Source organism: Microplitis mediator, chromosome 1 (genome assembly GCF_029852145.1).
Source record: "Microplitis mediator isolate UGA2020A chromosome 1, iyMicMedi2.1, whole genome shotgun sequence".
Lineage (NCBI taxonomy): Eukaryota > Metazoa > Arthropoda > Insecta > Hymenoptera > Braconidae > Microplitis > Microplitis mediator.
In genome coordinates, this window is record NC_079969.1 from 8,415,083 (window position 1) to 8,429,167 (window position 14,085).

General features: G+C 30.6%; 1 protein-coding gene across 1 annotated transcript; it reads right to left on the minus strand.

Annotated features, from left to right (window-relative positions):
* Window positions 1-4,364: 4,364 nt before the first annotated feature.
* LOC130663137 (prion-like-(Q/N-rich) domain-bearing protein 25) lies at window positions 4,365-12,052 on the minus strand. The gene is made up of 13 exons (XM_057462238.1): window positions 11,902-12,052; window positions 10,187-10,435; window positions 9,975-10,112; window positions 9,428-9,673; window positions 9,127-9,342; window positions 8,757-9,002; window positions 8,393-8,641; window positions 8,067-8,318; window positions 7,738-7,986; window positions 7,415-7,663; window positions 5,650-5,850; window positions 4,688-4,936; window positions 4,365-4,621 (listed from the first exon to the last, which is right to left on the minus strand). The coding sequence occupies exons 1-13, from the start codon at window positions 12,050-12,052 to the stop codon at window positions 4,365-4,367; spliced, it is 2,952 nt and encodes a 983-aa protein (XP_057318221.1).
* Between the last annotated feature and the right edge of the window lie 2,033 nt (window positions 12,053-14,085).

Sequence of the window (14,085 nt, forward strand, 5' to 3'; positions counted from 1 at the left end):
AGAATTTTTAATTGCACATGGTTCATCATACTTACAGAACTGATTCATCATCGGTGCGCATTTAGTTTCATTTAATGGAAGATAGTTTATATCACAAATACAGTTTTTATCTCCCGAACATATTGCATAGTCTATTATATGACGGCACTGTACATCAGTTATACATGGCATATTTAAGTGACCTATAATAATAATCAATGATGAAAATAAAGAACAAAACGTTATAAGTGATAATGAGAAGAGGAGAGCTGAAAAAATAAATAAATAGACGGATATTTTCCGTAAGAAATAATCTCTGTAGAAAAAAAATTCGTGTGAGAATATGCAACTTAAAAAGTTGTATTTACCTTCTGTACACATATCATTACCCCGAGGTGTAAAACCAGTTTTACATTGACACTTATTATCAATACAAATTGAATTATCAGTAATACAGTCATTATTATCCCAACAAAATCCATCTAAAATAGACGCACAATATGCCTTATTTACAAGTATAGTATTTGAAGAACATTTACAAAGACCATCTATACATTTAGCAAACTTAATATTTTGACAAATAGTATTATTGATACAAGATGATTCCATTATATCTACATTGATTAAAATTAAATATAAATATATAGGTTAGGGATGTGTGAGTAGATTTCAAATGAAATCGAATAGTAATATCAATAAACTCACTTGGTATACATTGATTGTTAGATCGTGATACATAACCATCTTTACATTTACAGAGATTGTCAATACAATCTGAATTATTGACTAAACATTTATAAGATTTCAAACAAAATTCTCCTAATAATGGTAAACATATTGTTGAATTATATTCAACATAATTTAATCTACAAACACATTTTTTTTCGGCTGAACATTTAGCATCCCATATTTCATCACAATCTTTATTTATACTACAAGGCATTCCCAAAAATGCTAAAGTTGAAATAAATAAATGAATAAATTGATATTTCTAATAGCAAAAAAAAAATTCTTTTAAATTAATTAAATAATTTTATAACTACTGTATTCTTTGCAGATAAATGAGTCAACTGATTCATTTTTTTGGCATGTCAAATTTTCACTGCAGCAGGGTTTCCAATGATTCTGATCACACTATTAAAAAAAATTATTTAATCATTTATAATAATTAAATAAAGCGGCAAAGGCAGCCGTTTGGTTCAAGTGTGGCCCGAGCCAGATCTGGAGATCGCTAAGTTAAAAAACATCGAGCATGAATGTTGCTTGACTGGGTGACTGCTTAACCATGCATCGAGTTTGAACAGAGGTCTCTGAAAGCTAGGTGTGGAATGAAGATCTAGTGACCGGTAAAATGGGAATGCCATAGATCATTAGAGCTTTGCCCGTGCTGACGAATGGGTTTTCTCTGTGGTTTCCCCATACCGCTACACTTCTGCCGCAAGATTAGGTGTAGAGAATCACGTAATGATGCAGTACAGAAGCACAAGTCAGTTTACATTGGCACGATAGATAAAGTGGGGTAAAAAGAAAATAGGAGGATAATCGGTTTCTAGGCCAATAGGCTGAAGCAAAGAAAATCAGCAAAGAAAAAAAATTAAATATGGTTATATTTATAAAAACTCACTGGATCCCCGTTATTAGCACATTGATGACTGTTATTATTTTCAACGGTTGTCGTGTTGATCGATAATACAACCAAAGTTACAAGTAAGCTCGATTGAGCAAACGAAATTCTGGAGTACATTTTACTTACTATTGATCTCGTTATAAAAAAAATGGAATAAATTTTCATCCATATATTTGTTTTAACATTCAATACTCTGTTAATCACTGGATTAATATTTCAAAAACTATTACAATTTTATTTTTCTTTTTTTTTTTTTTTGTTGAGGTAATTTTTATTTTTGTAACTTCCGAGATATTTGTGATAAATATAATGATACTGTTTTTTTTTTTTTTTAATAAATAATATATTGTTTTTATGTAAGTCGTTAAACATTCCGTTATCATCGAATTCTAAAAATAACTAGACACAATTATAATTTGTGCCTTATACACGTCGTCCCGAATAAAAAATAAAAAAAATATAACGCTATACAGATAATTATGCCTTAATATAGTATCATATGAGGAAAAAGACCAAATACCCGATCAGGGACTGGTACCCGATCTTTCGATCCATTTATATATCTATATTTACTAAATTCTACTAGATATAGAAATACAAATACATGGAGTGATCGAGTACTGGCCCTTGATCGAGTATTAGGTACTTCACCTTACCCGCCACTTATCTTTAAATATAGGTTAAAAATTATGTTTTAGAATAGAATAAAAGATAAACTATAATTAAGTCTGCAAAAGAATAGGCTTTTCTTCCACCATTTTTCAACAACTAATCCGGTCGGCAAAAAGTTATCATAAAGATAACATTTTCTGGATCTGATAACTTCAAGACTCATCTTAAAAATAACATAAAGATATCAGAAAGATATCTGATGCACTACCTACTGACATCTTTTAGATCTCTTTGAAAACCCGAGTCGAAATTTAAATCGTAGATTGAACTTAGTAGACGTTAAAAACGTAAATTCAACCTTTGAAGACGTAAATGGCCGTAAAAACGTATTAAAGACGTAGTTGACGTACGAAAACGTATTAAAGGCGAAGAATTCTTATTTTTGTCTCCCAAGCTGGTAGGTAGTCTGTAAGACCCAAAGAAGCCCGAGGAAGCAGCTGTCAGTAGAGTTTTTTCCTATAAGGCTCTTATTTACGTTTTTGTACGTCATCTACGTCTTTAATACGTTTTCGTACGTCAACTACGTCTTTAATACGTTTTTATGGCCATTTACGTCTTCAAAGGTTGAATTTACGTTTTCAACGTCTACTACGTTAAATCTACGATTTAAACTTCGACTCGGGAAGGTATCAGAAAAATAACGTTTTTCTGATGTCTTAAAGATAGCGCATCAATGATATAATAAAGTTATCTCTAATTAGATATGATTTTGAGGGTACTTAATAATAATTAATATTTCAGAATTTTTTGGTTTTTATTGTTTATTATTCATAAGAAAGTAATTCATTCAAAATTATATAATAATTTAAATATAATTAATAATAATAATTTAGTTTTGAAAATAATACTCATAATAATAATAATAATATCAATAATAATAATCGTCAAATTCACTTCAAATTGTTTATCACCATGATCATTATTGTCACTACTATTATCGCTGTTATTATTTATACTATCATTTTTAGTATAATCAAATTGACATTTACCATTAACTTCAAAGTTTGGTACCCTAATTGAGAAAAATTATTTGAAATGATTCAAAACAATTTGAAATAATTTAAAACAATTTTAATCGACTAATATGTAGATATACACTTAGCATGGACTAAATCACTTTTCTTATTCAGGGTAATGATTGAAGCTCAATAATATGAGGTTTCTAGAGATTAGAATTGTTTATTGAATTATTTAAGAATTTTCGTGAACGTCCATTTTTTGGCTCGTAGATAATTCTTTAAATGTTTTTCTGAAGGACATTTTATATCAAACACTTTTTGCACGTATATCTATTTTGTAGGTTAGATTAAACTAAACTTAAAATATATGAATACCAAACGTCAGCTAATAAATGTAGGTTATGATCAAATGCTAATAAAAAGATTTTTTTTTGACCTCATAAGGGCATCTACAGAAGTTATCATAAAGTTATCTTTTAGATCTCGATAAACTGATATCTGTAAAAAGTTGTCGAAAAGATAACATTTGTCTGGCCTCTAAAAGATATTTTTGTGCAGATAACATAATGATGCCTTTCTGACATGGATGCCGAACGGGAAGTTATTACTGCACATGCGCGTCATTGCGAAGTCATGGACTTCATCATAGCCAAGTAGTGGGAGAAAAACCTATTCTTGTGCAAACTTAACCATATATTATTATTATAATAAAAGCATTTATATATTTTGATAAATATTGTAATCTTCGAATTTGACCATAAAGTACGTGATCTTACCGTAAAATACCGCGTTTTATCGTAAATGCCGGGCTTTACAATATAACGACGTACTTGACGGTAAAAATGAGTTTGTCCCAGAATGACACAATATTGCATCTTTAGGACATAGTACCGTAAGAAACCATATAACACTGAAATTTTACCATATGTTACCGTAAAAATTCCGTCCGTTACAATACCGTACTTTATGGTAGTGTAAAGTATGATATTGTACCGTAATTTTTCTCAATACCACAAGTGACCGTAAATTATGATAGGGACTGTAATTTATGGTATCTACAGTAAATTGCGGTAAACTTTGGTAATTTACCGTAATTTGGAACCGCTATAGATATATCACTCATACTTCTATTCCATCAATAAACATAAGTTATTGGATACTGCGATAAAATTAGATTTGCATTTACAATGAAAATCAATGCAGATAGAACTTGAAGCCATGCATTGATCATCCTTCCAACATCTTCCACTCAATAACGGTAAGCATGTTGATCTATTTAATTCAATGTTGTGAAGCCTACAAACACATTTATTATCCTTAGAACATTGAGCATGCCACGGATCACTACAGTCTTCATTTACAAGACAATCATACAACAAATGAGCTGTCATTAAGAAAAATATTTTTATTATTAATGAACTGTGAATTTAAAAATTTGTGTAAGAATTACCTGCTACGCATTGACTTTCTGAAACAGATGAAAAACCAACTTTGCATTGACACCTATTTTTCATACAAACCATTGTTTCAGAATAACAAGGATTGTCATTTGAACAGGATCCACCAAGAGTTGGTGAACATTTTTTTTCAGATATTGCAATATTATTATGATCACAAACACAATCTTCAGAAGGTGAACATATAGCATTTATTATTTTTACACAATCTTCATTCTCATTACATTTTCCTCCCATGGAAACTTTATAAAAAAAGTTAATCATTATTTAAACTATCCTACTGACGTTAACATTTATTCTAAAAATTATTAATACTACAAAATAAATTATACTTACGTGCCCGTGTAAAAAAAATTCGTTCCGAAAAGGTTCCAAAAAAGTTCTGCATGTGGAACTTCTAAACATGAGACAGATTAGAACTTCGAATGGAACTTTTTTGGAACGATAGTAATTTTGATGGTAAAAAAAAAGTTTGTATGAGCAAATTTAGAGTCAAAAAAAGACGTTCTTGGAACTTTTTTAGAAATTTATACAGACATTCCAAAAAAGTTCCAGAATCACCACTTTTGACTCTTTTATGGACTAAAAAGGCATTCTAAGAGATTCCAAAATCACTACTTTTGCATCTTTTAGAGACTAAAGACGTTCCAAAAACATGCCAAAATAGTTCAAAAATCACTACTTTTAAATTTTTTATACAACAAAAATTAACATCCATAAAAAATTCCAACAAAAATTCCAAGAACGTCCTTTTTTGACTCTAAATTTGCTCATAAAAACTTTTTTTTTACCATCAAAATTACTAACGTTCCAAAAAAGTTCCATTTGAAGTTCTAATCTGTCTCATGTTTAGAAGTTCCACGTGCGGAACTTTTTTGGAATCTTTTTGGAACGAATTTTTTTTACACGGGTGGTATACATTCATAATTCGATTTAGGTGCATAGTTATGCTTACATTGACATTTATTGACATTACAAACAGTAATTTCATTACAATCTTTATCATCTAAACAAGACCTTCCTAAAAAGGGTTTACAAATTGTTCTGTTTATTGCAAAATGATGTGGTTTACACATACATTTGTTGGCTGTTGTACATTCAGCATTACTTATTTCCTCACAGTCGTCGTTTGTGCGGCAATATTTTTCCACAAATTCTACGAAAAAAAAAAAAAAAAAACGTATATTGCCAGTCAAAAGATGAATCGAGATAATTGCAGACAACGTTGGAGTTAACTGTCGGCGGGCTGACATTGTCTAAAGTCTGAAATTGTGTTATCCTATGCCACAGACTATAACTTTTATATCACCTGTAGTGATGCGGGATGACCGTCATTGTGAGTTTTGGTCACAAGACGGTCCGCTGACGGTTTGTGACCGACAGACCTAAATGACGAACGTGTTCTAATGCGAAATGACCGTCACAAATTTTTCGGTCCGAGTCCGTCATTTCGGACCGTCAAAAAATTTTTTGTCACCAATTCGGTCAGTCGCATCTAGGTAGATGATTTGTAACCGTCATCAAATTTTTGGTCACAAATTAACGCTTAATCAAGAATTTTGTCAGTTACAACCAGCAGGATGATTGGCCGCAATCTTTTTTGTAAAAGATTGAAAAATTTAGTTTTCCCTTCGTATTCTTATCTCGTGGTATTTTTAAGAAAATGACGGTTTCAAAATTTGAATTTGGATAAAAGTTATAAATGCGTTTGTAAGATGTCGCCACAATTGTGACGGTCCGTCATTTTATGATCGGTCCACTGACGGTATTGTGACCACGACGTGACGGTCAAAAAATGACCTGACGGTCAGCTTCACATCACTAATCATCGGTATTGATACCGGAATATTTTACTGTCTCGAATCAGTGAAAACAGGCTTATTTCTGACCAATAGTATAATAGTATATTACACATCCAGGGAGTAAAATAGGACATTCCGACCCACGTCTATAAATGTCTACACGAGCTGAAGGCAAGGGTGGTAACGATGCGGATTCGAACGCCCTACCTTCTCCGTGATGTGTATACTATTTTTCACCAGATCTGCTCTTCAAAGTTTAAAATTTTGTCTCCGTTTGGAGGAAAAATAGCGTATGCGCAAATTTTTATCATTCGTTTTCTCATAAAAGGAAAAAACGACTTTCTTCCTTCTAAACAGGACAGGAATTTAAACTTACAGTGAAGGTATGGTGAAATATACTATTTTGATCCATTCATTTTAAAATGAAATAAATTAAAAAAATAAAAATCAAACAAATAAATAATTAAAAGCTTAATTTAAATGAATGAAATAAATCATTGTAATTTACGGAAATGATATAATAATACCATCATGCATCATTCCTACATGATAGGATATCATACAACGATAGAATATTCTTCTCAAATTAAACTTTCTCAGCGAGTCTTACAAAAAATATAGTGTATATCGTGTGTGCAATAATAGGCACACCTGACGAGCGTGGTCACTACATTTACTTCTGCTTATACTGCATTCACACATGAGCACTCAAGCAAATAGCCTACGGCTCGTACGTTATTCACCCTCGAACTCATCTAAATGCACCATAATCTATCAGTTTATGCAGTAACTTGACGCTCGTCAGATATCCCTCTCCTTGAACACGCGTTATACAATCTGCTATTAATATATAATCAAATTATTTCATCACAATGAATGACCTACGGTACTACAGACATGTTAGGTGATAAAACTTACCAAGTATACATTGTTTATTCGATATAGGAATAAAATCTAACTTGCATTGACATTTATTATCAACACAAACTGCATTATCTGTTACACAGTGTTCATCTGTCGAACAATACCCTCCTAGAAGTGGTGCACACTTTCTTTCATTAATTCTAACGTAATTGCTTTCACAAACACATATTTTATCCATTAAACATCGTGAATGTTGTATCCCATCACAGTCAGTATCATGCATGCAAGCAATTTCTAAACGTGCTAAAGATTTATTAAAATAATTAAATATAATCATTTCGGCGTAGCAACTGTAGAAAAACTTAGTTGTTACTTACTTGGTTTGCAATAATTATTATATTGCGATACATAGTAAGATTTACATTGACACCTATTAGAAATACAAATCGCGTTAGTGGTAGCACATGATTCATCATCTCGACAGTACTCATATAAAAGTGGTGCGCAAATTGTGTCATTTAATAATACGTAATTTTCGTTACAAATACATTTGCCATATATTGAACAAGTTGCATGTAGAGCTGCATTACAATCTATATTTTCTATGCATGATATTTGCAAGTAACCTAGATTAAAGTATTTACTTTTTATTATTTATTGGTTTAAAATATAATCTTTAAAATAGAAAAAAAACAGTTAAACGTACGTGTAGAGCATTCTTTATTTGTTTGAGGTGAAAAGCTTTCTAAGCATTTACATTTATGATCAATACAAACAGCATTGAAAAGAGAGCAATCAATTGTATTTTCGCAATATTCGTTCAAAAGTGCTTTACATATTTTATGATCAAATTCGGCAACGTAATTCGGTTTGCAAATGCATTGATTATTTTCAGAGCACTCTGAATATATTATTCCTTTGCAATCTTCATTGCTTCGACAGGATTGTTCTAAATATACTTTTAAAAAAAGTAAAAAAATGAATAAATTGATAAACTACTTAATGAAAATTATATATTAGAACTAAATGTACCAGGCAGACATTGATTATGAGATTTGGGTGAATAGTTAGTTTTGCATTGACACCGATTGTTAATACAATGGGAATTATCAGGTGCACATTGTTCATTCATCCAACAGAATTCATTTAATAGCGGTGCACAAATCGTTTTATTTAGTTGAACATTGTTTGATCGACAAACACATTTATTATCTTCCGAACACTTCGCATGCCGTATTGCGTCACAATCTTCATTGTGTTTACAAAATGAACCTAAATAATCTAAAATACAAAAATGCAAAATGATTCTCATGAGTTAACTCTTAAACGGGGTGATTTCTGGGGTCAAAATGGCACCCGGTGTCATTCAAGAGTTACTGCAAATGTTTAAACTTACTGAGAATACATTCATTATCGAATTCAATGAAATCAGGCTTGCATCGACAAATGTGATTAATGCAGACAGTATTGTCCGATCCACATAAATTATCATTCCAACAATATTCACCCAATAATGGTGCACATGCTGTTTGATTGATTTGATCGAAATTTGACTTACAAATACATTGATTGTTTTTAGAACATTTCGCGTACATTACCTCGATGCAATCTTCATCCTCGGAACATACTCGTCCCAAAAAAGCTGTCAATAATAAGTTAAAAAATTAAAATATCTTAGACAACTGTTGATTCTATAACTTAACTCTGAAGCGCCCAAAAATATGAACTTAAAAACCTGCGATACATTGATCAGTCGATTTCGAAACATAATTGGGCTTGCATTGACACATCATTGACACAAACAGAATCCTTGGTAATACACTCATTGTATGTTGAACAAAAGTCACCTAATTGAGATGCACATAGGTTAATATCTAATTGTTTGTTACCTTCTTTACAAACACATTTATTCTCAATCGAACACTTGGCGTTCTTTATTTCATTGCAGTCTTCATCGTGTTCACAAGGTTCCTTTAAATGTGCTAGTAATATATAATTAGAAACATTCATATTTTTTAAAAATATATCTTTACATTTATTATTATAAAAATTACTTCAAAAATTTACTTGGTACACATTTTTCGGCTCGATAAGTATATTTAGGTGAACATTGACACCTGTTATCAATGCAAATAGCATTTGGAGTTGCACATGGTTCATTATGCAAACACTTCATGTTGAAAAATGCTCCGCATTGTGTTCCATTTATGGATGCATAATTTGATTCGCAAATAAATTTATTTTTAACACATTTCGAATATTTAATCCCAAGACTGCATTGTATATCAGTATAACAAGTCATATTTATATATCCTGAAATATCAAAAACGAATCGGAATTATAATATTTTGGAGCAGGGTCTGTGTTTATCTTGACTCTAAAATTCTTGTTCCAAACAGATTTTTTTAAACAAACGCGGTTGCAAAAATGGCTGTCGAACTCGAACAGCTGAAAGATACTTCGAAACTTAGAGAATATAAATTCGTTTTATAATAAATAATACCTGGTATGCACTCAACATTGGATCGAATAAAAAATTTAGGCTTGCATTTACATTTATTGTTATTACAATAAGAATTTATAATTACACATTCATTGTCTGACCAACAATAACCATTGAGAAGTGGAGCACATTTTGATGGATTCAATTCAATGGTATTTAATACACAGCCACAAATTTTGTTATCCGTACACGATGCGAATCTAATTTTCTTACAATTTGTATCGTCATCGCATGGTGTTCCCAAAAGCACTTTAAATAAAAATAATAATTTATTAATAAGAACCTTGTCAATTTAACTAGACGATGATAAATTTGAAACTTACTGAGTAAACATTGATTATCGGATTGTTTTAGATAATTTTGTTTGCAGTGACATACATTATCAATGCAATCAGAATTTTCAGTTGCACAAAGTTCATTACCCCAACATGGTTCACCTACTATGGGTCCACATGCTGCATTATCTAGTACCATAGTATTTGGTTGACAAACGCATTCATTATCTCTTGAACATTTCGCATGCCATTTAACATCACAATCATTATCTACCATACAAGATTTTCCTAACTGTACTAAAGGAAGTCAAAAATTATAATCAATATTTAGCCATTACACAGAAAAAACAGAACGCTAATGGCTACTGTATCGAAAAGTACTCACATCAGTGCCGTCTGATTACTCTTGTTATGTCAGGAATTGACATAAATTAATGTTTTTGTGGGTATTTGGCCCAAGCCGAAGCCTATTGGCAGGGAGCGCGACGAAAATGACATCTGATGTTTACAAAAAATCATGCTCGAGAATTATAAGAGATATATAAAATCAGTGTAAAAAATACAAATTCGTTATAAAATCAAAATATAAAAATTTATAATGACATAAATAAAAAAGTGCAACTGTATTTTTGATAGAGAAAATTAAATTAAATTTATTTCGATAAAGAAAGTTAGTATAAAAAATTTTAATAAATAATAAATGCTATTATTTTAGAATAGAATAAGATTAACCGATAAAATCAAAACAAATAATACATGACAACTACAATAATAAAAAATAGTAGAATAGTCAATTGAGTTTTTTAACAAAATTGAAGTAAATAATTTTATTTTAACTCATGATAATTTGCTTTTGAATCGCAACTAAGAAAGTACTAACTCCTAATGTTTTTTTAAAAAATAATTTTTAGGCAATGATAAAAATCATTATCCAAACCGGATTTGAATCAATAAATTATAAAATATTGTTTTAACCGCAAACGATAAGCAAAGGCAAATATTAGCGACACAATAAATATTATGAACCATTTTCAAACTTAATTTTCACGTGTTTAATTTCAACGAGAGCATGATTCAACGTAATTATGCTCACAGCGAGCGCTGTGATCGATTCAGTTGTCCCCACCATATACTAGGCTCCCTGCCAATAGACCGGAAACCCCAGAGATCTTTTATTAAGGAGGATAGGTTTATTTTTTTATTACTAAAACGATATTTAAATTTTAATTCTAACTATATTATCAACTCGATTACAAAAATGTTGAGGTTTAGATATTATGCTTCTAATTACAATGTTGGAATTACCTCCTGATTCAAATAAATTTCAATTCTAATCCAGACAGGTGGCTAGTCAGCCGACTCTAATTTACATCAAAAATTATGAAAATAAATTATTAGGTGGCTAGTCAGCTGACTCTAATTTACAAGATTAAAACTTATATTTACTATTTTAACTTTTGATTACATATGCTTGAATTTTAACTTCGTAATTCTGATATAACTAACGGAACATTTCAAACTTTTATTTAACATTTTAATTTTAAGCTACACGTGTTCGAATTTTCATTTTGTAATTTTGATATAATTAACTGAATATTTCAAACTTTCATTCAACATTTTAATTTGAAACTACACGTGTTCGAATTTTAATTTTGTAATTCGAATATATCTAAATTGAAGACTTATAATTAGTTAATATTTTAATTATACCTGGTTTCCCTGTGTGAAATACATGATGTAGTACTTACACTCGTTTAACTAACTCTTTTTCTTTTCTTTTTCTTCATTGTAAAAAAAAACTTGTTCACACTTTGATGATTGCAGCCAGAAGAGAGCGAGAGTTTCCTTTTGTTTTTGGGCCCTAAATTTTCTTATCGGCCCCTCCATATTTTCCATTTTGGTCGGCGCACGCATTATTCTCCCCACTAAGATTTCTCTTAACAGGTATTTTGCTGTTCGCGTGGCTCATTGTATGTTATAAATTTTAATAAATTAAAAAAAAATTATTTTGAAAATTATAAAAATTAATCGGACGTAACACTCTCTAGATTGTATTCAGTTCTATGTAAAATAGTACTCAATAACATCTTATATATACACTGCTAGATAGTACTACCGCAATAACATCGTAATTAACCGTAACTTTACTGCATTTCTACGGTGAGTAACCGTACGTTTTACTAATGTGAGTTCTATCAAATCTAGTAGCCAATAGCGTTTTGATTTTACTGTATATGCAGAATTAGACTTTAGATAGCTTAGATATTTCATGTTTTAATACACAACCTCTTTCCGCACAGACAAATGAATCTAGTCCCATTGCTTTACACAGATAATTTCGATTGCAACAAGGTTGCGAAGATGTCGGGTTACACTAATAAAAATGAATTAATTTACTATGTTTAATAAATTCTTTAGTAAAATTACTTCAAGTATCTGCAACCAGCCTAATCTCCAATCACGAATTGGAAATTATCTAAGTTATTTTTATTTATAAAATAATCGATACTTACTGGATCTTTATAATCAGCACAACGATTGATGGTGGTGTTATTTTTATTCCCATCAACAGAATTGACCAATACCATTACTAAAATAAATATTACACTCATGATAGTTAAATCCGAGGAAAAAACTCCGGCTGACATTATTTTTGAAAGATTTTATTCGATAAATAAAATCTGGTAATTGTATAAAAAAATTTTCTATTAGATCAAAATGAGAATTAAAAATTTTAGAAGTTATCAAACTTAATAAGCTCAAGCCTGGATAAAAATATAATAACAATATGTCATAGCTAATTAAAACTTTTTAAACGTTTTGTTTTTCTTCACCGTGGGATTTTTTTTTATTTTAATGTTATTTTTTTTATGATAGCAATTATCGATATTATTATAAAGAAACAGTTGATATAGTTAAAATCAAGTTTAGGATTATTTTCTATGCTATAAATATTTTTTTTTATTACAACTTGATATAAAAATTGATCATAAAAATAAAAAAAAATTTTTTTTAATCGATTTGAACTACTAATGCAACCAGACACAAGGACATTACTCCGAAAATAGTCAGAATAGCTCACCAGGGTCTCAAAACTTCGACATCTGATAAAAACTCGATTTTTAAAATCAGAGTGAAATCAACGACTTGTCGAAATTTTGAAAATCATCAATTTTCATGGCGGGAAGTTGAAAAATTTCCTTTTAAAAAAATTGAAAAAATTCATGCATTTTGCGTTCAACCCTTCAGCACTCCCAAGTTTTTTAATGTCTCGCTTGCACTACAACAACATCCTATAATTTGAATAGCGTCCTGTGAGCAAAATGCTCATAACCGGAGTGCTGACGAGTTAAGGGCGGCCACTAGTGTGAAATTTTGAAAAAGTCAATTTTTGGCATATTTCGATAGTCTATACCTTCAAAAATAATATAGTAAAATTTTAATTGCATATCTCGATTAGTTTTTTTGAGTTACAGCTATCTGAAAAGCAGCCGCTTATTGGTTCTCGAAAATACATTTTTCAAAATTGCTGGAGTTATAACTCGAAGACAAATCATCCGATTTATTTGATTCGATTTGCAGCTTCTTTCATACATGTTTTTGTGCTACTAGCATTGAAACTTGAAGTGTCAGTGTCTCTACAGCCCGTCGAAACAAGCTAATTTCAAGCCGATGCTGCAAACAATTGCTAGCAAATTCGTAATTCCAAAAATACCTTCATATAGCGGGCAGAAACATACGTTTTTTTTCCCTTAAGAAGAAACACGATTGTTTCTGCCCAGTATCAGTTATATTTAATGTTCATTTGCAGCCTTATTACTCTCATTTGTTTACTTGTCACTTCAGTTTACTCATTTCATTTTTTAAGTGACAGTTTTAAGGTAGTTCACTCGGGACCTATAGTGTGTGCTATTGCTTACTCTTTTACTCGCTATTGCTTCCTTTTT